Genomic DNA, 27,074 nt, shown 5'->3' on the forward strand with positions numbered 1-27,074 from the left:
CCCTCCACCACCACCAATGCACAACTCCACCAGCACACATCAGCTATCAGTAGGGAGGAGAACAGAGTGATGAATCCAGTTCATAGATGGGGTTTATTAGGAGGGCATGACCAGTAAAGACCAATGGGAAATTTTGCCAGGACACCAGGGTAACACCCCTACTGTTTTCAAGAAACACCCTAGGATTTTTAATGACCACAGAGAGTCAGGACCTTGGTTTTACATCTCATCTGAAGGACAGCACCTTTTTTTTTTTACAGTTAAGTGTCCCCATCACTATACTGGGGCACTAGGACCCACACATACCACAAGGTGAGCACCCCCTGCTGGCCCCACTAACACCTCTCCCAGCAGCAACCTTAGTTTTTCTCAGGAGGTCTCCCATCCAGGTACTGACCAGGCTCACACCTGCTGACCTTCAGGGGGCTGCCAGTTGTGAGTTGCTGGGTGATATGACTACTAGCCAAAGTGAGAAGAAAATTAACATTTGACTAAAAATGTATATGTGAGATCATATAATAATATCCACCTTATACATAACAATTTATTATTTCAAGTTAACCTTCTTATAGGTGAAGGTAACAACTTTACCAAAAGTGATAAGAAGTGAATTACACATTTCTGTGGTGAAAATTTATTCTTTATTGTTTGTGCTGTATGAACTGGCAGAAAAAGTCTTAAAATGCATATTCAAGCATGTTCATTCTAAACTATACTAAAACTGACAGAAATGAAAGGTCTTAACTGTATAGTTACCGTTGAACGGCAACAATCAGTTCAAGTGCAATGACTTTATTTTCTCGATCTTTGCATTACGACACATGAAGTCTATGTATGCTTTTACAGCACAAAAAAAATCTATTCTATCTTTAGAAGTTAAAGTAAAAGATTTTCCTCTGGATCTTGTATGACTGACTACATGGAGCTTACACGTTCTCCTCCTTTCTGTGGGAATTTTGTTGGGGGGGCCCTGGTTTCTTCCTCCCATCTCCCCAAAAACATGCAGGTTCTGCCTGAGTGGCTGCTCTGCATTGTCACATTGTCACATTGGAGGTCGGGAGTTCTGGAGGGTGGAGGGTTCAAGAATATTTTATACCTGGAGGGGAGGGGGGTTGTTCCCAGTATGACCAGTACTGGCTGAGAAACTGTGAAGAGATAGAACCAGATGGGTTAAATGGGCTGTATGACATCCTTTCTTCCTGCCTTCCTGCCTTCCATAACACTATAGAATTGTCTCTTTTGTTCAGCACTGGCCAAGGATCTAGAATTCACAAAGCTCAGTTCTTACCCCCAGAGCCCCAGAGTCTTTCTGAGTCCTGGGGCCTGATAACAGACAAAGTGCCAAAGGACAGAGAGACACCAGCAAGCAAACTGCACACAGTTGTACAGCACCGCCATACTGAGAAGCATCAGCAAGCAAAGAGCTGCAGACATTTGTACCTTCATACTGAGAAACAATAGTCAGCAATGAGCTGCACACAGTTGTACCTTCGTACTGAGAAACATCAGCAAGCAGAGAACTGCAGACATTTGTACCTTATTACAGAACAAACTTTCAATAAAGAATTCGAGACCTTTGTACAGATCAAACGTTTTTTAAAGTGGCAACACAATTAAAGAATTGGCAATTAATTGAGCATGAGATCAGAGCTTTGCAGTACATTTTGCAGGATTATTTAAAGAGTTAAAGCAGTAAAGTTAAGACTTTTTCACTGCTTAAAACCTATTTATTGTCGTCTTCCGACATGGTCAAAATTCAGGTGTTCCAGTTTAAGTTGATATTATTGAAGGGGTTGGCATAGATGTTGGTTTTGGATTCTATCATCTTTGCCTTGGGGATTTGGAACATATCTTCCATTTTGAAGGAGATGCTGTAAATACAGAGAGAGCAGATTAAATTCTGAAATAAAGAGTTTACGTTTATACACACATTTTCTACCAAAGTCTGCAGTATACAGTATTTTAAAGACGAGAAATTACTGAGTCAGGAATTAGACACTGCTGTTGCCATCCCCAGTCATTTAGCATATAAATAGATATGTGAAAAAGCAATAGATTCAGAAACATTTTGATTTAAGACTTGTTTATACATACTATGAATATTTTTAAAAATGTTCAAAAAAGCAATATTCCAGCCAGTAGTTGAAAACATACAGAAATATGTACCACATGCTTAAACCTGACAATATATCCATTTACAAAAAAAACCCATCAGTAGGAGTGAAGCCCTTAAAGATAAAACACAGTCAGCTTCCCCACAATTTAATTTCTTGTGAGTCCACTAACCTTGGTCTGCTGAGGATTGGCCGGAAGTACTTGGCTGTCTTGACTGCAAAGATGATGCTAGGTATCAGGAATACAGAGCACCAGCCCAGGCAGTGCCAGAAGGCATTCTGAAACAAAGACATGGGAAAGTGGTCACATAGGGTGACTGTCACCATTGCAGGCTGCAGAACACATTGTACTGTACTGCAACAGTGCAACAGTCTCACAAGTCATTCACATTCTCCTCTAGACGCTGCTTTCAAAACTAGAAACACTATGTCTGTTGCAGCCCAGCAAATGCACAGGACACTACCTCTCACTCCACAAAAAGTATTAGAACAGCATCCATCACACACTGGCACAGAAGAAATCAAAGGCACTTACAGTAATTACCTTTTCAGTAGTTCAGTAAAATTTTAATAGCAATGAAAAAAGCCAACAGATATAAAGGGGACAGCATACTTAATTCCCCTGGCTGAGGAAAAGAATATGTTGGCTTAAGATCAATGCTGTCACTAGCCCCCTTACTTACAAAGGAGCTAAGGAGGCAGTGGTAAAAGTGAAGTTGGGGTGAAGGGTGGGAAGGCAGAAAGATGGATGCAGAGCTGTGGGCAGCCAATGACTATACACAGGAGAGCAGAAGTCTGACAGAATTTGATTTGCTCCAGAATGTCTGTTAAATTATACCATTTGAAATTGTATATCAATTTTACAACTAACTAAACACAGGCACAAGAAAGTGTGACATTAAAAGGGCATAGTCATCATTTTTTGACCTTATGTGATGAACATACTCTAGTACAGTTCAAAAGATACACCAGATTCCCAGACAGAAGAGACTGTGCTGTATCCTGCACCAGGGTAAGGACAGAAAAACACAGTGTCTCTGATGGTACTCACCCAGGGATCAATGATATTCTCACACAGCACAGTGTATACATTATCCACATAGATGGCCAGTGGCTGGCAGACCAGAATCCTATTAAGGATCTACAAATGAAAAAAACATTTCCTATCATTCTGATCCTTGAGGTCAATGATCTCCTGAGACTTGCTGACGAAGGTGAGCTCGTAACAGAACAATTAACATCTGTTTTTTTTCCATTTCTTTAACCTTCTGTATTTAAACCAGACATGATGTAAGAAGTGAAGCAAATGGGCCGTAATAGCAAGAGGGTTGAAAAACGAAAAATAACATTTGTGTGAAGGTAGGTACTGTATAGCATTGTGGGGGAAGAGTGACTGTACTTGTTAATCTCAGTTGTATCACTGTTAACAAATATATATCTTATTTACTACTTACTGATTTACCTAGCTGATACTACATACATATGTATATAAGAATTCCTTATACTTATTTTGTGCTTTTCTGGACACTGCATTCAAAGAGCTTTACAGGTAATGGGGACTTTCCTCCACCATCACCACTGTGTAGCCTCCACCTGGATGATGCAATGCCAACCATAGTGCACCAGTACACTCCTCACACACCAGCTATTAGTGGGGAGGAGAAGCCAGTTCAGAGATGGAGATTATTAGGAGGCCATGATTGGTAAAGGCCAATGAGAAATTTGGCTAGGACACCAGGGTAACACCCATACTCTTTAAAAAGAAACAAATTCCGGGGGATTTTTAATGACCACAGAGAGTCAGGACCTCAGTTTTACATCTCTTTACACCTTTTTGTGTATAGTGTCCTCATCACTATACTGGGGCATTAGGACCCACATGGACCGCAGGGTGAGCATCCCCTGCTGGCCCCACTAACACCACTTCCAGCAGCAGCCTTAGTTTTTCCCAGGAGGTCTCCCATCCAGGTACTGACCAGGCTCACACCTGCTGAGCTTCAGTGGGCAGCCAATTGAAAGTTGCAGGGTGATATGGCTGATACCATAAATCATACACTTGCAACTATTCACACAGCTGGGTATTTTTAGTGGAACAGCTCAGGTGAAGCACTTTGCTCAAGGCTGCCATAGCAGTGTCTCACCTGGGATTTGAACCCACAACCTCCCGATGATAAGCCAAGAACACTAACCACACAGCTGCCCATATCTGATGACCAATATTTCATTACGCTACCTCGTCTGGCTGGTAAGGGTTTGTTAAAAAGCTGTCCATGATATACTTGATATCAAATGGCTGTGGAAAAGTCTAACAAAAAACACAAGGTCTGCATCTAAGAGCCACTGTTAGGTTGATTTTTAATTGAACACCGAGGTATGCCACATCTCCAAGAAGAGGTAGTTTGAAGTTTTCAGTTAGTGTACAATGAATGTCTGATCTCAATCTTGGTTCATCTAACACTGGAGCTTGCTTTATGGTTCTGCCTATGATTTGTTATGATTGGTTTAGATATTTCTGAAGAAAGGGGATTCTTTCAAATCTTTGGTGAAAGACAACGGCTGGTAAGTTTTGCTAAGGTTTACTTTGTGTGTTCAATTTGTTTTGAAGTCGTAAAATGCATGGTGAAAAAAGAATAGAGGCACAGGTCAGGAAGTGAAAAGTGCACCGAGACTCATTGCCTCAGGGAAAAGAAACCGATCTGTTCTGCGCATCACCTTGCATCACTATAAACAGCTACCAAAAATGAAGCAGAAAAACCCTACAGTGGAAAAAATCATTTAGGCTTGTTTTTTTCTTCTGTGATACAAACAAATGAGATCAACAGAGCATGGTAGAGAAAATCAGAAAGCCCACTTGGAGAACTCCTCTAATCTGCCACCACACAGTAGGTATTGTTACAGCTTTAGGTGACTGAGAAGTGTCTCTTAGATTTCAGATAAAGTTGTGACACTTGGAAGGGTAAACACTTCATATTTTAGAGGAAAGAGGATGTTTGCTGAGGTCTGGGGGGAATCCCTTGAGCAGGAACAATTGTAAAGCTTAACATAGTGTACCTAGGTAAGTTGTGGGTTAATGATTGCAAAGGAGCAGGGCAGAAACAAACAATATAAGGTCACATTAAGAGCACAAGGAGGGGGAAGAAAGGAGAAGCAGGCAACAAGGAGAAGAGAGAGGAGTCCAGGGGAGTTGGGACTTGAAGCTTGCGCCAGGCAAGAGCCCCTGCTTCATGATCATCCAAATCAAACCTGACTGGAGCTCAGTATTTGAACCTTGTTAGAGAGAGCTTGCTATTCTGTGTTTAGGGAACTTGTGTTTCCTGGGTAAAACATACCTCAGTTAGAAACGTCTTTCCTGCTTAGGGTGCATTTTTATGGATAGGGATATAGGCTCCCATTTATTTTGTGGCATCTGGGGTCCAGAGAGAGAGATTTAACTGCAGGTTGCTTTGTATTTAGTTAGAAGGCAGCTCATCTCTTATGTGGCCTCTGTAGGCATATTAAGAGCTTAATGCTTTGTAGCAGTTTGGGGTTTTCTGGGTGACCAGAATGTTAGGCCTCTGAAATGCCTTGTTTGTAAATACTGTACATAGATTAAGTTGTGTGTTGTATGTTTTGTTGTGTGCCATGTAGTCTGTGTCTTGTCATTGCAATAAATATTTGTTTATCCACGTGTGCCTGGATTATTACTCGTCTCAACACAGCTGTGCCAGAGAATAAAGAATTCATGTGCCTCTAATTATACGAGCCACTTGGGTATATTGCTAGAAATCACTTACAAGTTGGGGTTTATGAATAATTATTTCACTTATTGACTAAACTGCTCGGTCAATTGCTGATTTTTACCAGTTTCGTAACCCCCCATTTGTAACAGTATGTTGCATGAGCTCCTCAGAAAAGTAAGTTCAACTTTGTATTAGGGGTGATATAAAATTAATGCCCAATATAAACAGTAATCATAAATATTTCAACGATATAAAAGTCACATATCCATGATTGTTTTGTTCCACATCTTCACTTTCCTGAAGAACATTCACACTTTCTAATCCCTGGTAACTAATAGCCAGCATGGACTTCAACAAGAAATTGAATATTACAACTGACTGAAATTGTAATGTTTAAATTTGTTATTCCCCTATTATTCCAGGAGATTGTATGTTTCTGCAATAATCTTCTCTCTCTGCATTTAAGTACAACACTGTCCAATCTTCGTGGTTATCATTAACAATTATTTAGTAATTATATTTAAAGCATTTGGATGATTTAAGGAGCTAATGATTTAAAAATCTCTGGTTTCCTGCTGCAGTCTAAACACATACTAGTAGGTTAATTGGCTCTGGTGTGAGTCTGTGTGTGTTTGTGTCTGTGTGTCAACCTAGTGATGGACTGGTGTCCGGTTTAGGATGTATCCTGCCTTGTGCCCATTGCTTGCCAGGATCTCTCATGGCACTGTATCGGATAAAGCTGTTTGAAAATGGATGTGTGGATGATTTTAAAATAATTCCCAAAACACGGAGAATTGCAACCCCTAACAGCTGGAGTTTGTACAACACAGTTGATTTTCTGTTTTGAAGCACACAATCTCAGTACCCACCATCTGCTTTGCCCACATCAGATACTGCTGGAAATAGCCTATTCCTCTGTTCAAGATGCACTGGGCATACTGCAAGAAACACAGCACAACTGTATTGGTCAAATAGCAACTTCACACAGGAGCAATTACTGTATAATGTTATGTTTAGCATAAAAACTAAACTACGCTGAATTTTATTTTAGTACGTGCATTCATAAACATTACTTAAAATGTCTGCCATGTTAACAAAGTCTTCATTTCTTTGAGAAAAGGATCCATTGGGAATGTATTTTGAAAGAACAGAAAGTATATTGCATCTTTTATAGCCCAAATGAGAAACAAAAAAATATTTTTGTGGCCATGATTTGTTAATTTGTGTCTCCCAGCTATACATTAAAAATTGCAAGGCTGTAAAAAAACTTACATTTTGCACAATCAGAGGCACTGTTGAGTTGATTTTATTCTGTGTGTCGTTGATACTCTGCAGGGCATTGTCGATATTCCTCTGGAAGAGACAGTTTAGTTTAAAATTGTTTTGTCTGAATGATCAGAATAAACTTGAAAATTCTTTAGCTATACTAAACATTGTGCAGTAATGTTTCCTTGCTTTACTAATCATGCTTTGAAATATAGGCGTGCTTCCTTACTCCCTGGCGTCAGGACCAAGGTGTAATTACATGATTTGCCATGATTTGAAAACCCTTAGATTCAAAGGCACTGTACACAGAGAGGGAAAATGAAAAGTAAAAGCTGTACCTGGAGGTCTTTACTGATATAAGATAATGCGTCAACACTTGCATTCAACCTTTCCTGTGAAAACAAGGAACAAGATTTCCTAGTCAAAATTAAAATTATATGAACAAAAGAACACAGAAATGGTTACAAACTAGATGAGCCGATTCAGCCCAGCTAGCTTGTTTGGTAGTAAGCAGCTAATTGATCTAAGGATCTTTGTCCAGGTGTTTCTCGAAGGAAGCAAGATTACCAGCTTCCTGGGTAGCTTGTTCCATACTCCTACAACTCTTTGGGTAAAGAAGCACCTCCCATTGTCAGCTTAGTTTTGAAAATGTCTTTTCAAAAAGGTTATTTCTCATAAAATGTACCTTTGTAACACCCTTGTTGAAAGAAAGAGGATGGTATCATACTCAGACTTGAGCATCGTGATTCTTTTTATTGTGTTAGATCAAAAACTCTTTTCCCATCATAATGATATGGCCATCGATAAGAAATGATAGCAGACACACTTGTCAAAACATGTCAAAACAAACGGTGTGTGTGTAACCTGTGTGTAACGAATCCAAGCGATGAGGTATGAAGATCCTATGCAGACGAAGGAGTATGTAGATACTGAAACAATATGTAGATACGTGAGGCGAGTTCGTAGTCAGAAGCAAAAGGTAGTTCAAAAGCCGAAAGAAGTATCACAAGAGGGTTTCTAACAAAAGGTGAGGTAGGAGCTCTCTAGGAGAGGAATCAATACCGAGCAGCGAGTTTAGGTGGTTTAAATAGAGCTGCGTGCCGCATGGTATAGCGTGTGCTGATGGATTAACACTTAATTATTATTAACCCATTGCTGGTACTGGTCAGCTCTCTTGTGGGCTGATCTCTGCTGGCTGGCAGTCGTGACACTGTGGACACAGTAGCAATATGTAGTATTAAGCTACCAATATTTGTAATGGCTTCTTAAATGATCAAACTATTTAACGCTGCTCTGACTGCTACTTTTGTCCTGATTAATCCGGGATTTAACAATTTTGCATGGAACTGGATTGAAATGAACCACACTAGGTTGCTGGGAGGTTTATACAAAATTAATTTACTTTGAATTCAAAGTGATGGGGGGGAAAAGGGGGGGGTTATGAGGCTCTACTTCAGTAATTTAAAATCTGTTTGATTTTTAGGAAATGTCAGCTAAGAAGGCGTAGTTTGCATTAGTTCAAATGTTCAAATTCCCCCATCTTGGACTATGGTCACATGTTGTTTACAAATGATCTCTAAAGCTGTTCTTGGATAAGCTGAAGCCTTACACCATTCTGCCTCCAGCTTTATCGCTGGTACCCCCAGTACATCGTAATGATCTTTGTTTTTAGATTGATTGATTGACTCTCTAAGCCTACTAGATAACTGCTTCACTGGTTAAGATAATTTACACATTTTCAACATCTTGCACTTATGATACATATCGAATGTTTGGTTTTCTGGTCAGAATAAAGCTTATCTTGGAGGGTTGCAATAGTGTGGGTTGTTAGGGATTGATCATGGAGAGCTGTTATAACATAAAAACAAACTAACAGGTTACAGACCAGAAGAGGGCTTTTGTCCATTTGCAGGTCATTTGGTTGATGGGAGATAATTGATCTGAGCATCTCAACTAGCTGTAGTTTTGAACGCAGCCTTAGTATCGACTTGCAACAGCATGGTTTGTTCCATTCCTACACAGCTCTTTGTTTAAATACATACCTCATCCTTGTGAAAAGTGTAGAGGGTTACATTTTATGTTCAGATACCTAAAATAAAGCTCAGTGAAAAGAATATGACCACCAGAATATATAAACACCACCTCACCTGATTTGCACAAGGGTCATAGTCGTAATGTAGCTGGATAAAGATTTTCCAGAGTGGGCAAAACAATATTAAAATTAATTATTCAACATGCAATGGGGACTTACTGCATCTTTCTCCTGCTGTCTCACTGTTGTGTTGTGCAGGACTCTGATACTGATAGACTCGTTTTCCAGCTTTTGCTTACTGCTGTCCGTCTGAAAAAACACTGTGTTTCAGACAGTGCTACACATTGTGCTCCAGTCTACCACAATGTACAGGACTTTAGCACAATGTAGCAGAGTGAGAAAACCTCTAGGCTTGCATGGAAGTAACCACATCAGGCAGGATAAGACTGACTGGTCTACTAATCCTTAAGAGATCATAAAAGGAAAAAGATGAATGGAGAAGAAATACCCTAAATTGTTTAATTAAAACTTTTGCAATGTTACAATGTACTTAATTAATTGTCATTGCTTCTTTATTTTTCAAGAGTCAGCTTTCCTGTTTTTGATAGATGTGATATGGGTAGGACAGTTCAGCTACGGTAAATTGTACTGCACACCATCGATGACAAAGAAAAGAAGGAGAAAAAGCAACCCACTTTTCATAAACCCACTTTCAGCTGCAGAACATGCAGGAAGGAAGACAGAGAGCAGAGGGATTAATACTGCGTCTAGATGCTCACTCACCTGCAGCTGGGCTGTTTGATTCAACAAGTCTGCAAATCCTAGCAGGTCTGTCTTCACCACCGGCCTGCTCAGCTGCAGGGAGAGTTCAAAGCACAGCAAAGCCGAGTGAGCCTCACACTCACGCAGCATTCAGACAGGCACAGTCAGACATCTCTCATGAATCTGATTCCTGGTGTAAAGAACAGCTGCTGTATATCTCTAAACGTGACAGTCACGGTTGGTAAAAACAGGGAGAAAGCAGTAATAAAGAAGCAGCAAAATCACTTCTTTTGAACGCTTTTACACGATGGTGAGAAAACAGAAGAGGTCCTGTAACACATTTCCACCCTACCTGTGATTTCAGGAGAGTAAAGTTGATTTTATCGGTGCCACTGTCTTTAAAATCATCGAAGCTTTTTTTGTCTTCATCAGACAGCAACCTCAGTTCACTGAGATCCACGGACAGGTTCAGGACCTGATTCTTCAAGTCCCCCGAGTACTGCAAGACGGAGGAGGCCAGGGGTAGGGTAAGAGAGGAAGGAATCAGAAAAGAAATAGAGAGGAGGAATCACAAAAACTTTGGAACAAAAGAGTTTTTATTACACAATTAATAAATAAGATCTTAATTAATAAGATGATTAGGGATGATGGGAGCAGAAAAAGATATAGCAGGTAAAGTTGTTATGTTATAGGATTGCTATTCATTTTTTTTTAAATGAGAAAGGGCTCCCTCTGCTGGACACAGCTGGTACATGTAAAAAAAATCCGATTACCTTGTCAATACTGAGGATATCGTTAAAATCAAAGATCTGACTATGGTGCAGGTAGTCATACATTGACTGCCCCTCCTCACAGGTCCTGCAACAAACAAAAGTGGGCTCTCAGCCTCTTGGCACAAAGGCATTTATCAGTGACATATCTGTAAAGCATGAATGAAAATTTAATCTACCCGTTTTTGTACAATATCACCAAGCCCAAAACCAAAGGCACAGACACAGTCATGGGTGCCGGATAAAGAAAATGGAATCTGCAGGATAATGTAGCCTCTCTCCTTTTCTGTAATGTTCTTGTTCTTATGCATTAGGGAAAGAAAGACCATATATATTTGCCTTTTTACTGCAGACAATCTAGAATGGTTACACTAACAGTATATATACACATACACATTATATATATACACCCTGTATGCTTGAATAATAATAATGACAAACTTTGCAGTGTAAATTCATAGAATCTCACATGTAAAACTCAGAGAAACTGAAGTTAGTTCCCAGGATCTCGCTGATGTTCAGTCCCACCGGTAGCAGATTTTGTGAGCTGTCTAGAAACTGGTGAAAAGAGAGTACAGGAGACAGGTCAGTACAGACTGAAATTATTTCTCCAGAACAAGCAATAAATTAATTGATAGAGAGAAATAAAGAGAGAATGCTCTCATTTTTTAGTTTCTTTGGTAGTGCAAGAAACATTTCAAATCCCCCGTTAAGCAAAAGGCACTGTCCAACACATACTGACAACACATACTGAATTCCAGAGACACAGTTACTGATACCTGTAAAATAAAAGACCAGTTTAACTGCTCTTGGAAAGAGGTCTCCTTGCCTGTATTAAAACAGCCCTTTGTACAGGTAGTAGACCTACAGTATCTTTAAAACTCCAGCAGCTACTGTATATGTCTCTACAACTCACAACTGGCAACCCACTAAAGCTCAGCAGGTGTCGACCTGACCAGTACCTGGATGGGAGTCCTCCTGGGAAAACTAAGGTTGCTGCTAGAAGAGGTGTTAGTGGGACCAGTAGGGGGTGCTCACCTTGTGGTCTGTGTGGGTACTAATACCCCAGTATAGTGACGGGGACACTGTACTGTAAAAAAGATGCTGTCCTTCAGATGAGACATAAAACTGATGTCCTGACTCTCTGTGGTCACTAAAAATCCCAGGCAGGTTCTCGAAAAGAGTAGGAATGTTACCCTGGTGTCCTGGCCAAATGTCCCCCTGGCCTTTATGAATCATGGCCTCCTAATAATCCCCATCTATGAATTGGCTTCAGCACTCTTTTCTCCTCCCCAGTGATAGTACGTATGGCTGCTGTCGCATCATCCAGGTGGGGCTACACATTGGTGGTGGTGGAGGGGAGTCCCCCATTATCTGTAAAGCGCTTTGAGTGGAGTGTCCAGAAAAGTGTGATATAAGTGTAAGGTTTATTATTTATTTAAAACTCCAATGAGCCAAAGATATTTCCAGAGAAAAGGAATGGGAAAGAATATTACCCAAGTGCAAACAAAGCCAGGAACAAAAGCAAACAAAGATATTAGGTTCAATTACTGCAAAGATCTCCTTGTTGTGCCAGCTCCTGCAGCCCAAGGTATAGACGTTCCCTCCCACCACAAAGGTGACGAACACTGTTAGCATAAACAGCCAGGAGAAGATGAAGCTGAAACCAACCCCCCTGCAAAGAAACACAGCCGGATAAAGACACAGCTTTAGTGAATGCGTGGCAGTTCCAGCACAGTGTACTCTGTTTATAGGGCAGGGAGACTGTTGCGTGGAAACTTTGCAGAAAATGTATGTGACATTTAAGCTATAAGGTATAGTGTTATCACATACTGTATGGAAGTCTGTCGAACTAAGAGGTTCATTCTAAATACATCCTGATCCTAAAACATGTGCTTCTCTAAAACTGATTCATGGTAAGTGAGAGAAGGGTTTTGAAATATATACAGGTAAGGTGATTGTGAACATCAGATTGGCAGATACAATTTTAAAGGAACAGGTAAAGGTTTATTCTATCCTGAAAAGAGAAAAGAAACGCAACGTTTCGGCTGTGGATCCTTCTTCAGGTGTGATCCTTCACATTGTGTTTTTTTTCCTTCTCTTTTCAACATGGAATAAACCTTTCCTTGTTCCTTTGCAGCCTACACATGCTGACGTAGCTACCCATTTAAACATCAGAAATAATGTCTCGTCTTTCTATTATCCAAAAAAGGCCTTTTCCTAACAGATTAAACCTCAAAACTTCAGTTAACTGCTGTGACTTCCTGCATCCACACAGCTTGATGCACAGCCACTGTGCTGATGGCACAGGACTCTCAATGCGAAATCTAGACTGGGAATTCAAAAATCAAGGCCACACATAGAAACCAGCAGGTTCCCAGCTGTTTGAGAATTTAGTTACAGTTTGATTTTACAATACGTCTTGTGTGTATATGCTGAAGTGCTGTGAAGGCACAGCTGGTCCAACCAAAATGTCCACTTTGTCTGGACCACATTCCCCAGAAACCTTTGAGGAACGAACTGCTGCTGCCATCTGTCACCTGATCAGTTTCAGGGAGCTGATTGGTTAAGAGAATACTTAAACTGCTGGAAGCTGAGGTTTTTTTTCTGGGGGGTCAGTCAGTTTAATGTCTGGAGATGGAAGTCAGAACAGCAATGTGAAAGACCACTGGAGTGCAGAAGGGCTGAACTAGACCTACAAACAAAGGAGCTGTGAGTGCTTGAATGTAAGAAATCTGTGTAAATGAGAGATTTGGTGTTTGTTTTGTGAAGAAGCAAGAGACTGAGTCCTGCATGGAACTAAGTCTGTGTGACTTTAAAAGTTATTTGTATATAAACCTGGTAAGCAGCTCAACCACCTTGTGGGTTAGTTCAGAAAAATACACAAGTTAGCAGCTTAAAGAAGATCTAGGCTTTTGTTTGGTTTGTGGAGGTTGGTTGATTCCTTGCTTTTTAAAATAAGGAGTGTTGTTTCTGAACCCTAGAGCTGGTGTCTGTTGTCCTGGGCCTGCCTATGTTAAGAGACTTTGTTATAATGCCCCATCAGGCATCACAATATATTCATTCAGCAGAATGCCAATGGATCCTATGTTTTCAGTGAGGAGTTTCTAAACATGATAGGCATGCCCCTCACATAATGCTGAACAGAAGTGAGGAGACAGTGGGGTCCTTACGCCATGAGTAGGTTGGCACCAGTGCTTGCCAAGCAGCTCTCGTGGTAATCTTGCTGGCGAGAGCTGACTCCGGCAATCCCAAATGCCAGGCCCAGAACATTGAGCACCACGATGAACAGGATCACGCAGCAGAGTGCAATGGCCACAGCCCACCTGCAAGAACCAAGAGACTGAATCACTGGTGGCAACTCAAAGCAGCCTGAAGGGTCTTCTGAGTGTGTCTGTGGTGGGATGGGGACAGAGCTGCAGACTTCATTGCAGCTGGACTTGTAAGCTCTGCAGAATTTATGCAGTGGGACTCATGAAACCAATAAGTGAAGGTAGAATGCTGGACAGTTTGCATTCCCTTTGCAAGTGTTATATTGGCTCTGTGGTTAGGTGGTATTGTTTAGTGCTAGATGCCCATTTACAAAAATCGGGTTATTTTTGTTTGTAATAGCTGTCTCTTCTTCACAACAGGACTAAAGGTGTGGCTGTCCCCCATCCTGACTTGCATCCCTAATCCTAATGTAATGAGCCACAGCTGGCACAAGGTTGTACAGGTTGTACAGGTTGTACCTGTAAAAGTCATATCGCTGGACCTCTTTTCCATATGATGCAATGGGGTTCTGGATATTAGCGATCTGCTGAGAGATGGACTCCAGGGAGGGGAACTGCTCGCTGCTCTGCATGATAGACTTCTGAATATCATCCAGAAACAGTATTATAGCTGTGAGGATAGAGCAATGTGAACAGTGTTACCCAACTGGCAATGGGACTCTTAAAAGACATGCTGGGGTATTGTTTGTATTTACTCAAGTTGAAATTGTCTGCCAGCTTTGGGAAGACAACCAGGGAGTGAAAAGGCCTCCTAACACATAGACCAAGCGAAACAGACAAGGATTATCACAAATCTGCACAAGAAACATGGCACTGAAAACTGAGGGGATCATGCAGGAATTCTGTTGTTTGAAATCTATTTTTTATGAACATAAGAAAGGTTACAAAAGAGAGGAGGACATTTGACTTGTTACCATCCAGCTTGTTTGGATGGTAATTAGTAGTAATTGAACCAAGAATCTTAAAAAGTCCTTTTTTTGAAAGGAACAGGGGTGTTGGCATCAGATTAAGAGGATTTTTTATGTTGAAAACAAGAAATTTAATGACAGTAAGCATCTGATCAAAGTACTTACCATCTACTTTCTTAGTGGTTTGATTTCTACACATCTGTGGAATATCATGGAAGGTTTTATTTCCCTGAAACAAAGATAATAGCGATGTTTTTATTTTCACAGTATAAGTCTTTCACTTAATCATTGCAATTTTTATAAAACTCTGCACAGCACTCTGGAGGGAGTACATCTGTAGACTGTAGATTTTTGAGAAGGAAGTAATGTTTTTTATATGATTTACTATATGTATATATAAATACAGTCCTAAAACCCTTTGAAGAACAAAGTATCCATAGCTTTTATCCTTGCTCCATACTATAGTATTGTATAATCAGACTGATAGTTTAATACTTACAAGCATCTTGCATCCTGAAGGCTAGTGCATAATATTTTACACAAATCGGAATATCATTTGCCAAACTTGGGTGGGTGCAGGCTTTACCATCTGGACTGTTGTATGTTGGATCTTTTAGCTCTAAAGTTTGGCTGTGGTCACCTGCTCCAGCTCACCTTTTCAACCAGGTTTGTCAGGTTGGCTGTTGGCATACTCTTCAGCTCTTTCTCCACACTGGGAATCTACAACAATTCATAGAACACAGCTGTAATAACAGTACCTGCTCGCAAAGTTATAAAATCCAACAAAATGTGTTTGTTCATTTGATTCTTCGAGGAGCAGCCCATGCCCAGAGTACAGAGAACAGGATGAACTACAGAGGTAGGAGGCCACTGTTTTGAATCTAATCTGTGTAGCTCGTAGGGGGACACTTGTAGCTTCAGTAAATTGGTCAAGTGGCTTCATTACCGTAACTAGATTCCTGCTACTCTTCTCAGTCTGATATTTAAGCACGTATACTGGATTAAGGAGTGTGAAGAGGTGATTAGCTTGGAATGTACATGCCACATGGGCTTTCATTTATTTAGGTCAAGCAAAATGAATTGAATTGTTCAATTAATGCCTTGATCATTGGATCCGCAAATAGGAAAATGCTGTATTGTATTGTGAATTTTGAATAATAAATTGAGCAAGTGCAATCTGAAGAAAGATCTCAACCAAAACTGGATCTAAAATGTCATATAAAGGGAAAAATTGATTAAGGTGAGATTTAATATAAGTCTTAACCATTCTGAAAGCAATGGCTTCTTAAGAGCAAGCATGACGATCCAGTCCAATATATTTGATGGCAGCTGGGGCTAGGTCAGTATCGGCTTGTTCACCTCACTGTAGTTTGCATCAATCTGCAGTTTCCCCACATAAGGAGACAGAGCCGAACAGTTTCTACAGTTCTTCATTATGGCTTGCAATGCTTCCTGATGATGTTTCAGCCCAGAGACCAGCGAGATCTGACGAGACTGGAGGGTGGCTGTTGTCTCATTTATGGATTGCAGAAGCTCTGTTACATGCACTGCCTCTGTGAGAGGAAAGAATAATAAAAGATACAACATCATAGTACCATGACCACGAATACACAAATAAGTACAATAGAAGTGAGCTAACTCATATTCCACATTTCTTTTTGCCACCCACAAAATACCTCTATAAAAATCTCAACATTGAAATTTAAGTCTAGTTTGACACCTGCTAATTGCTTTCCAGCTCTGACCAGGTTGGGGAGTTTCTCCATTTACAGGAATAAGTGTGAATGAATTATTTGTGTATTAATCCTTAAAGCTTCCTCAAATTACGTAATTTAAGACCTAGTGGGAGAGACAGATCTTTAATCCTTTCAAACAAATGGGAGGGGATGTTGCTTTCTTAATGCATTGTTGTCATTATTTAGAAACTAAAGAACATGTCTGAAATTGCTAAGCAGTCCCAGGCTTTAAATAGTTCAGTGAGTTCTGTACAGTTCAAATACAAATGAAGTTTAAATGTATTATTGTGCTCATTTTATTATGAAAATACCCACCTAAATTGCACAATGGTGGTTTTTCATTGGAATAGCTTATGTATTTGGTTCACTACTGAAGTATATCTGAAAAGACTAATACACTTGTATTTTTTATCTTTTTTCATGTTCTTAGATGTTTTTTTCTCTCTCTTGTTGGTGTCATAATTTTATATAATAATTCCTTACATTATATAATGTGCAGCATCCACTTTATATGCATAACTGGTAATAAATAGGCAAATATTAAAAAGTTCAGAGTAACTGCTGGTAATGGATAACTAATGTCATACATCTATCCAGGGAAGGTATTTAAAAGAGCACATTGTAGCGGCAATGCTTATTAGTAAGATGGAATTAAGTGTTGCGTGTGATGGACACACAGAGGCCATTCCATGTGTTTTCTTACTGATAAGGAACCAGAATGGGGATGCGGTTAAACTGTCACGATCAATGGCCATTCCTGGTGTCTATCTGTCCCTGAAATTCTCGGGAACATCTGGATTGAGGTCCAAGGGTCAAAGTTCATTGCTACTCAACCAATCAGGTTCGTGGGTCCCAAATGCCCGCCAAACTCTCGACCAATCAGCAGCCGTATTGTCTCTAGTTAAAAAGGTGCGCACAGGCCTCAGACCAGGCTCCTCCGTCCCGCCTTGCGCTCTCCCTGACTTAATCACGTGACTGCCGGCACTGTTGTCTGAGTGTGGGCAACTTTGTTCCAAGCGCTGAGCCAGGGGGAAGCCCGTAGGTTAAGATGGAATTCTTCTTTAGAAGCCCGCAGCACAGACCTCGTGAATGCTAGCAAACCGCCGTGGACGCCCGCCTGATCGACAGAAGCGTTACGGTTGGACCCTTGACAACAACTCAATCCTTGTTTTCAGTTTTCCCTCCCCCCAAAACAGCGGCTTGCTCGGACCCGCAGTTCAGCCCAGAGGAGGTCCTGCGAGAGCAGCGCTGTCTAGCACGTTGCAGCAGCGGCTGTTTCTCCTTCTTCCCACGACTCGGAGCTACACCAGGACCGGGAGCTACACCAGGATTTGAAATGCAAATCCGCGTCTGGATCAGTAACCCAGTATTCTACATTGCCTCTCGAGAATTCAACTGTTATCTCAACAGGTGTTGACATCAACTTGATCCGTATGAGTAAATGTATTGAATGTAGAATCTGTATTAATGAGACTGATTAACGATATGGTATACTGGAGCATATTCCTTGTTTGTATCTCTTGTGATATTCTACAATACCTTGGTAACCCTCACATAAGATCCGCCCTCTGTATCCAGGCAGACTGATATATTTTCATATGCACTGTTTTATGTATTACTGTATTCCGTGTGTGTGTGTGTGTTGCTGATTGTTCTGACAATTGATCCTCTAATCAACATAAAAGAGTCAACTCGTAATTTACTGTTACAATTAATAAATTGTTCCAGGAAGTTCACAAAACCCCTACAACATATCTGTACATGTGTATACTATTTTCTAGATTTTAGTTGCTGCCTTCCAGTCATTTCCACTAAGGAAAACTGGCTTTACCAGATCATAAACTGTCATTAACACAAGAGATGATTGTAACAGAAATATGTAACCCTGTTACATAAACTGTTCTAACAGTCTCACTATTTTGCTTATATGAGAGGGAGTTGGTGAAAAGGATTCCCTAGGATTCAGATTTTTGGCTTGTTATTCGGACATAGAGGAATTATTTACTATTCTTCTGTAATCCTGTTAACATCAGTCACACTAATGCATCACTACATTTGTCTTGGTACATACTGTATATCTTTATACATGTGTATTATTTTTGTAAAATCGATTGCTTTGATGTAAACTAAAGCACTACTTCATCAGACCAGACCATATGTGGGGTATAACTAGGAAAAATTCCAACATCACACAGACACAGACGTATCCATCAAGGCCCCAGAGTTCTAGTGGTGTCAATGGAAGTCAATCCACTGCTTGGTTTCTTTTTAATAGATTACCTTGTGCTGAAATGGACAGCTCCCTCACTGCATTATAGGCTGAGCTTTCAAGAGACAAGATGATGGCATTTCCAATTTGATCACCAACATCTGGAAAAGATAAAACACATGAACCAACATATAAGAGAATAACAGCATTTTAGCCTGGCCAATAGCAAATACAGTACAGAACAGTAACCATCTGAGCATATATAGAAACAAAAAGAACATGATAGATCACCTTTTAATTCTTCTGTTATTTTTTTCTCAGGGACAGTATACCCTTTGACAATAAATCTGATTTTCTGTGAAAGAGAAATGATTCAATTAATTAGATCACGAAGAAAAAAATTTCATTTCACACATTTCTGGCATTACTTTACTCTAAAACACATCGAAAGCAGAGATCTGAAGTCCCTGTTTTCTGACTCATGAAGGCAGCTTTTAACAGAATTTCGGTAATCAATTTCATAACAATCAACTCTATTTAACCTTAAGACCTTAAAAGCACCTCTGATAACTCTAATTTAGTGCTTTGTGAAAGAAAGTAAATGGGGTCTAATTTTTCATATGTGCTTAAATTGGTAATACAATATCTTCATTTGATGTTTTGTTGTGTGTGATGCTGGGTTTCATTTATGTATATATTTATATTCAGTGTATGAAATATACCATAAGAACTTCTCCTGAATGACAGCCCTTTATGAAATACCTTAATGTTCATTAAGCGTTCTTACCTCAATGACTCCTAATGAACCAGATGAATTGTATATATTCAATTTCTTCGCATTGTTTGCCTTTTCTGCTTACAGTATTTTATGTTTTTATCTTTTAAATCCTCCAAAAGAGATATGCCTCTTTCTACTATTTCATTTTGGAAAAACTGCAATGAAGGGCTTAAATTAGGAATGGGTTAAATATGTAAAGCTAAATAATATTTTCCAGTTATTATAATTGTAAAAAACAGTTAAATTAATAACTAGATGAGTTTATTTTTGGTTCAAATGAAAGCAGGTGCTCAACAAGTCAGCATCTAGAATATGTCAACCCCAAATTTCAAAGAGCACCTCCTGGGTTTGTAACAGAACCAAGGCTGTAAAAGACTATAAAATAAGCCAAAACTGAAGGACTGCTGTTTTTTGCACTTTGTGCATTTACTGTTGGTATAATAAAACTGCAGAAACAAAAAGGATTATATTGTAATCCAACACCTTCATTTCCCCTGACTTCATTTACAATAAATTCTGCGGTTAGAATTGTTTACTTCTGCTATCTATAGTGATAAGCTTTTTTTTTCTTTTCAAAATGCTGTATCGACCGAAATTAGTAACCTTTCAGGATGATAGCATCATGAGACTCTTTTTTTAAAAGCTGCTTCCTTATTCCCGTGAAATAATTATTGCAAAAAGAGATGTTAACTCTACTACGGGAGTTCAGCGTTAAGCAATCAGTGGCCTGGGTTTTTGTTCGAATCAATGCTTGAAAGCTTGTTTAAAACATTCAGTACAGCTGTTTCCACATGATGCTAAAAGACATGTAGAAATCCTAACCACACCATTGGTATATAACCTCAGATAGAAAAGAAAATCATAATAAATCATAATAAAGGGGTTATTCATATGTGAAACCAGAGCCACAGAATTAGAAATAATCGAAAACCATTTCCCAATAAGGGCCAAATTCCCAACAGGTTCTAATGGAATTAATAGCAATTAACTCCAACATGATGAACATTAGGGATTCACCAATGAAAAAAAGAAGCATGTGATAATCTGTGATGCTCACCCAGGAGATACGCATGCAACTGTACAGGTGCTAAATGCATCGTAATGTAGGCAAATAATGCGAAATAATAAAAGTCAGGAGGGTGAAATGATATGCGTGGTATTCACATGTACAGTTGATTCCCTACAATGTTTGCCTTCTACTCGTCTTACGGGAAACACATTCAATTTTTCGCTTCTCATTTTGGAAAAGAGGTGAGCAGGTCAGTAGGAGGTTCAGAGTTTTGCCAGGGTCATGTGAGTGCCCACTCCGCCCTTCCTGGGCATTCCGGATTCAAGCCAGCAGCACTGCTCAGCCCTAAACCCATAAACCCCTGTTCCCCAGCCTCACAGATGCCAAGACCCCACGCCATGTCCTGACCTCGGGAAGAGAGGAGAGAAGCTCTGCCATGTCCTTCAGATCGGAGATGACAGACTGCACGCCAGGGTCCACGTTCTCTGCCACTCTGCCATTGGCAATGAAAGCCAGGATCACCCCCGCCCTGCGAGAACACAAGAATATAGATCCCACACAGCACAACATCCGTCAAGACCAAGAGCAGTTTTGATTCCTGATTGGTTTGACTTGCAAATTCATTTTGCCGGAAACATCAGCTTGGGCTTCATAACTACACCCCATTTCAGCATGAGGACTATAATGGGGACTGACTGGGATTGAGGTCAGGGCAGCAGTAAATGGACTGAAACTGGGATCTGGGAAAAACCCTTGATGACACAGCTAGGAGTCTGAGTAAGAGTGAGGCGGGGCTGGCGAACTCCATTTCCAGTACAGCCACTGCCATTTGACACCAAGTCTCAAAGGACCAAATAATTAAGTGCTCTCACCTACTGAAGGTACCAACAGTACACAGAACAAAACACAAGAAATCAAAACGATTGCATTCGTTTCCAGTCATGGTATAACTGGAATCACTGAAACATGTTTCACAGAGAGTGATTAAAGGACAGACAGTATTCCAAAGTGACAGGATAGATGGAAGGGATAGAACACTATACTATAGCATTCAGGGACAGGAAATTTCCCTAGAGGAATCAAGGTCTCAGAATCTATGTGGGGCAGACTCAAGAAGTGGTTATAATGTGTGATTTTAATTTTCCCCACACAGGTTGGAAAAAACCCATCAGAGACACAACAGCAGCTGAAAACTGAATTGTTAAACATGGTTAAAACATTGCTTCTTCTCTTATTTTGTCCAGACATCTACTATATGTCAAATCAGGTGTTTTACCAATTATGCTTAAGAAAATAAAAGATGTTATTCTTAACACAATTTTTCCAAGGGTCACTTCCGAATAGACAGGGTTAGTACCCATGGAGTAGAAAATTGCTAATCCATTAATTAGTAGAAAACCTAAACGAAGTAATAACAGACCAATAACAGACCAGGCAGTTTTACTTCTATTACTTGTACAGTAAAGGATCTAATAATTAGAGCTAAATTAAATTATCTGTATGATAGTAAGGGTCTAGGGCATAGCTAATGTGAATGTAGCTAAGAGAGGTCTTGCTGAAATAACATATTAAAGTTTTTTGAACAAGCAACAGCAGTAATGGATACAAATACAGCATCAGATATGGTAATAAATACATTTTCAGAGAATGTACAGTAGTTCCCAACACTTGACAGACTTCACACAATTATATGAAACTAGCATAAACACAAACTAGAAGATCTGAAACACTGAGCTTGAAGTAGCTACCAATTAAAAAGATTTTGGTATTTATGTACTGCATATACCAGCAAAATGTGAGTTGTGTATTTAAAGCGTGTAGAACTGAAATCAAGGAATGTTATGATAACATTTTACAATGTTCTAGCAAGTTCTAATTTAGAGTATGGTGTAAATAATTCTGATCACCGAGTTACCAAAAAGAAGATTCTAGTGCTGCACTAGAATCTTTCCAGGGAAGAGCAACCCGTAACATTCCTGGGACTGACAGGCTCAAACACTGCAATTAAATCTTTTGAGTCTTGAGCAAGAAGACTAGAATGCTCAAAGAAACAGTCAACCTTAAGGAGTTCTTCAGGATCAACACAAGCCTCTGAAATTATGGGAAAGTGCATTTAAACTGTTACCAAGAGGAAACTTTTCTACACTAAGGGTTGGGAGCTTGTTTCAGACTCTTACATGACGAGCTGTCAAAGTGGACACCCTGACCTCTTTCAGAAAATATCTGGATGAGCACCTCGGATCACTAAACTTCTAGCTCACCTGCTCTAGAGGCATAATAAAGCTACAGGAATGTGTGGGATGAAGTAAAATTCTAGACAGAAAACAATTTAAAGCATCAGACAGATCCCCTTGCAGTACTCTTGTTTTCTTTATTTCGATTCAAAATATCGTCTTGACGAAGAACTTTTAATTTACTTTTGTATAAAGCAGAAGGTATTAAAGGCATTACGGTACTGCTCCAATTTGTTGCACAACCTAAGGATTTATTCCGCTGAATCAGCCTGAAAGGTATAGTGTAAAAACAGGTGTGAAATCCTTACTTTCATATAAAGGAGAAATTAATTGGCTCTTTACCTGAAACTGCACCTGAAATTCCTATTGAAAGTGACCGGCCCTGTCTTGGGTGTTTAGTTACTGGTGGAGCTGAGAGCGTCCACGCTGTGCTACTGAGAATGGCTGGAAGGGAGACTTACAGGATGATGATTGTGATAGCACCCAGACAAGTTGCCAGTGTGTTGCGATGGCAGCTCAGAGATTGTTGATCATGCTTGACCTTCCCTCCGCAGTTTCCACAGCAACGACAGCAGGCGAAGATCACGCCCACCAGGGGCATGAGCAACACATAGAGGACAGCAATGATGAGGCACACTATGTATCCAGCCTCATAGCGTGCCACCTGGACAGACAGGCACACAGGCAGTCAGACCACACCACACCTACTGTATAGACTGTAAACAGAATGATCACAAGGGATGTCAGAAGACATTCCGCAATTGAAATCCCCTTAAAAACGGCTGATGTTCAAGCATAAAAAGAACACAGAGGGAAAAGGGTGGGTCTGCTTCACTGAGTAAGACCATGGTCAAAATATCTGTTACCCGCATAAATTCAGATCTGCCGTATTATTTAAAAAATCATACATTGAAGAAGGGCATCAGGACAATCTGTGTGGTTTGTGATATTGGTGTGTCACTTGTAAACTAAGCATGTTGTGGGTTCTTTATTAATGGAAGTGATGCACAACATTTATCTGTCTGTGAATGACCCTAATGATAATGTTTCTGAAATACACCTACAGTGCTCTTGGTCAGATGACAGTGTTAAAATCAATGGAAGTTGTCATTTGACTGGCACAAAAAAAAAGGTTCCGTTGTGAATTCTATGGGACATAACTAAATACATTAGAAATAAAAAAATATTGGCTTAAGAAAGGGTGGAGCACTGACTAGTGACCAGGAACGTTTGCGCTTGTCTTCTTTGTTGTTAATTCTTGCTCCTTTTTTAAAATAACCTGCTCTGTGCATCACCTGATTTGATTTCTCCCACAGGGAGGTAATTATGGGACAGAGACAGCTCTTTGTTACACCTGGCTGAATCGTTCACTGTTGCTGGAAAGGGGGGGTTACAGGTCAGCACGCTACCACCAGATTGCAGGAACCACAGCAGGTAAATGCAAAGTGTTTTTAGCAAAATAATTCATGTCTTTCTTACTGCAGATGAATGACCACCTAGCTTTTGGGTAGGAGACAATAGAGGGATTACCACTCCAATTTCTCAAATTGACAAAAGATTGAATCCCCTGAAATAAGCTGAAATTTAATTTATAAGAACAAGAAAAAGAACAATTTCTAATAAAGATCCTTATTTTTAGATAAATAATCAACTAAGAGGCTGTAAGCCTGTCTTTCATGATTAGGCTAAAGTATTGATTGTTTTCTACGAGCTTTGATGGAATATTATTTATTTTTAAGTTCACGGCTTTTAAAATATTTTCCTTCCACTAAAAATCTCAATTAGAAATCTGAATTAAATTTAAACTGAATTGGAAATTTAATTTTACATACAAAAGTCATTCTTTCTTGATCCTTTTAGACCATTTTAAAGGGTTTTTACCACTTTTGTAAGTTTCAAACTGAGAGACCAATGAAGTGAAGCAATCTGAGAGCTTTAACCAGTTATGTTTTTTTCATTACTGTGCAAATACCAGTCCTTGGGAAATAAAAACCAGACAGCTCATTCTATATTCAGTCATTGCACCGGTAAAAATCACTTTAAAATGTCGCTTAAAATCCCTCCTGGAGGTAACAGCATGTGGTTAAAATTCTCTTTGATCACCTGTTCAAAGCACCCTGGTATTGAAATTCACAAGCCATGCTTTTCATTTCTTGAAAGTTGCACAGCACATTGGGATCAAAGGCACTGCCCTGAACTACCTTCTGTTCAGCTATGTGGCATCTGACTTTGTTGGAGCACCTGTCCTCACAGAGGGATGACACCCTGACTGGGCAAATAGCAAGAGGGTTAACAAAAATTCCTCTTCTTTATATTTCCTAGCCAAATATTTAAAATAAATAAAGGCAAGGCTGAAATCATTTGGTAAACAGAGCTTGGATGTATATTTCATTTCAGCAAAAGGCATTTAATATTTGAATCCCTTACCTCTGCTGGTTCAATGTGTTTCTCCAAGGCAGCTCTCAGTAGGTCTGAAACACAGTTTGTCGTGCTTAGAATTTTGTCACCTTTCAAAGAGTGCACCCTCTTTGTCACCTTTCTAAATAAACCTCAGTATTATATGGAAATGCTTATGTGTCAAAAGCCAGCACAGGATTTTTAGTATCTGTTGCCTTAGAGAGGGGCCGCTGGCCGTTTCCACTCTCCGAGGAAAAAACGTTGCGTTTTCTTTCTTCTCATTTTCAGCATGGAATAAACCTACTACCTGTTCCTTTGCAGCCTACGTGTGCTGATGCAGCTCCCCACCTGAGATGTTTTGTGACCACCAATGTTTAAAATAAAAGTTTTCAAACGAGAGGATGCTATTTGATCCGTCTAGCTTGTTTGAGTTTTAGTGGCCAACTGATGTGAGGATCCCCACCAGCCATTTGTTGAAGGAAGCCAGGGTATCAGCTTTGACCACTTGGCTGGGTGGCATGGTCCACCCATCAGGGTGGCGCAGGGGCTGGTACCTATCCCAGCCAGCAGCAAGCGCAAACCGGGTGGGACACCAATCCATCGCAGGGCACACACACGCTTACAACAGGGACAATGTTCCCAGACGCCCATTAACCTACCAGTATATCTGTGGACTCGGGAAGAAAACCAGAACACCTGAAGGAAACCCATGCAAACACAAGGAGAACATACAAACTCCACACAGATGGCACCTCAGGTCTGGAACTGAACCCAGGACCCCAGTGCTGACCACTGTGCCTCTGTGCCTCCCATGTACAAGATACAGCTGCTTTAAATAGAAAAGATGACAGTATGCATGGCAGCTCAGACAAGTACAAAAGACACACAGTATCTACAATTTTTAAGATGTAATTTCTACACAGTCTCTTGCGACATTCACCTACAGCGGTATATGACCCTACAAGAACCCAGTCAAAGAAAATCCTCACGCTGTTTTTCACTGAGAATACTTCCAGGGTGGAGTAATGTACTTCTTTTGTGTAAATCTAGATCCAAAGAAACAAAAAAGACTTACCTTTGGGAAAGGAATTAGGCTGCACCGCATCCAGAAACAGGTGAACAAAGCTGTAAAGCTGCGTCAGCGAACCGGCAGTATTCGGTGTCCGTTTTGGTTCGTGTTTGTCTATGGTGCCGAACTGGAGAGCGACAGAACTATTCGAACAGCTCTGGGTCCGAACCGCACTGGACCAAGCGCACACCGCTATAAGACACACCACTCCACCTCGCCAAAGCGCCTTCATTGTCTAACCACGGAGTGGCTGTGAGAATGTTATTTTATAAAGCTTTAAACAATTACATGAATTTATGTTTAGATATAATTTAAAACGGGTTCAGATATAAACAAGACGTCGATGCGCATTCGAGTAAAGGGATAAAAACCCCTCCTAGACCGCAGTTCTTAAAAAAAAACTTCACAAAAAAAATAACCGTAAGGTGAATCCTTACGGACTTCTCAGGAGCGCAGATCTTACCAAAAGTAATATACTGTATATATCAATATCTCTTTATTTCCACACGTATTTTTGTAAACGTGTGTTGTTGGTTTTTTTTTACGATTTCTACGTTGTTTAATTTAAAGTGTACTTTCGAACAGGAGAATGTTACACCTTGCTCTGCAGTTTACCAGTCTCTTAGTGTTAGTTCTTGTTTGGTAAGTTGCTTGCGTCTGTGCACCACCATCCCGTCCGTTGACCGCATGATTGCGCTTGAGTACTGTCCGCGCGTCAGGGCGGCGCACTGCGAATGAATCAACCGGTTTTACAAGTAATTACTATTGTCTGTTAGCAACAGCTGAAGCAGCGGAAATA

General features: G+C 40.1%; 1 protein-coding gene across 2 annotated transcripts; it reads right to left on the reverse strand.

The window, feature by feature from the left end:
• Nucleotides 1-624: 624 nt before the first annotated feature.
• On the reverse strand, nt 625-27,017 carry LOC148839194 (prominin-2-like). Of its 2 annotated transcripts, XM_088935034.1 has the most exons (23): nt 26,282-27,017; nt 25,237-25,280; nt 23,271-23,473; nt 20,984-21,104; nt 19,080-19,143; nt 18,860-18,949; nt 16,203-16,396; nt 15,498-15,563; nt 15,009-15,072; nt 14,395-14,545; nt 13,837-13,989; nt 12,215-12,338; nt 11,133-11,221; nt 10,667-10,751; nt 10,246-10,392; nt 9,915-9,986; nt 9,351-9,440; nt 7,438-7,491; nt 7,106-7,186; nt 6,703-6,771; nt 3,166-3,255; nt 2,287-2,393; nt 625-1,871 (listed from the first exon to the last, which is right to left on the reverse strand). In XM_088935034.1, the coding sequence occupies exons 1-23, from the start codon at nt 26,505-26,507 to the stop codon at nt 1,757-1,759; spliced, it is 2,499 nt and encodes an 832-aa protein (XP_088791160.1). In that variant the 5' UTR covers nt 26,508-27,017; the 3' UTR covers nt 625-1,756. The 2 variants fall into 2 exon arrangements, with proteins under 2 accessions (XP_088791160.1, XP_088791168.1); XM_088935042.1 differs by lacking the exon at nt 25,237-25,280 and having other exon boundaries at nt 26,282-26,381.
• Between the last annotated feature and the right edge of the window lie 57 nt (nt 27,018-27,074).

This window comes from Atractosteus spatula, chromosome 2 (assembly GCF_055471065.1).
Source record: "Atractosteus spatula isolate fAtrSpa1 chromosome 2, fAtrSpa1.hap1, whole genome shotgun sequence".
Lineage (NCBI taxonomy): Eukaryota > Metazoa > Chordata > Actinopteri > Semionotiformes > Lepisosteidae > Atractosteus > Atractosteus spatula.

Bases quoted from the DNA above. Each gene is read 5' to 3' on its own strand.
- LOC148839194 (XM_088935034.1), bottom strand. From the start codon at position 26,507: ATGAAGGCGCTTTGGCGAGGTGGAGTGGTGTGTCTTATAGCGGTGTGC. The intron at 2,394-3,165 runs GTGAGTACCATC...TCTTTGTTTCAG, and splicing joins AGAATATCATTGATCCCTGG to AATGCCTTCTGGCACTGCCT. The intron at 1,872-2,286 runs GTTAGTGGACTC...CTGTATTTACAG, and splicing joins CCAATCCTCAGCAGACCAAG to CATCTCCTTCAAAATGGAAG.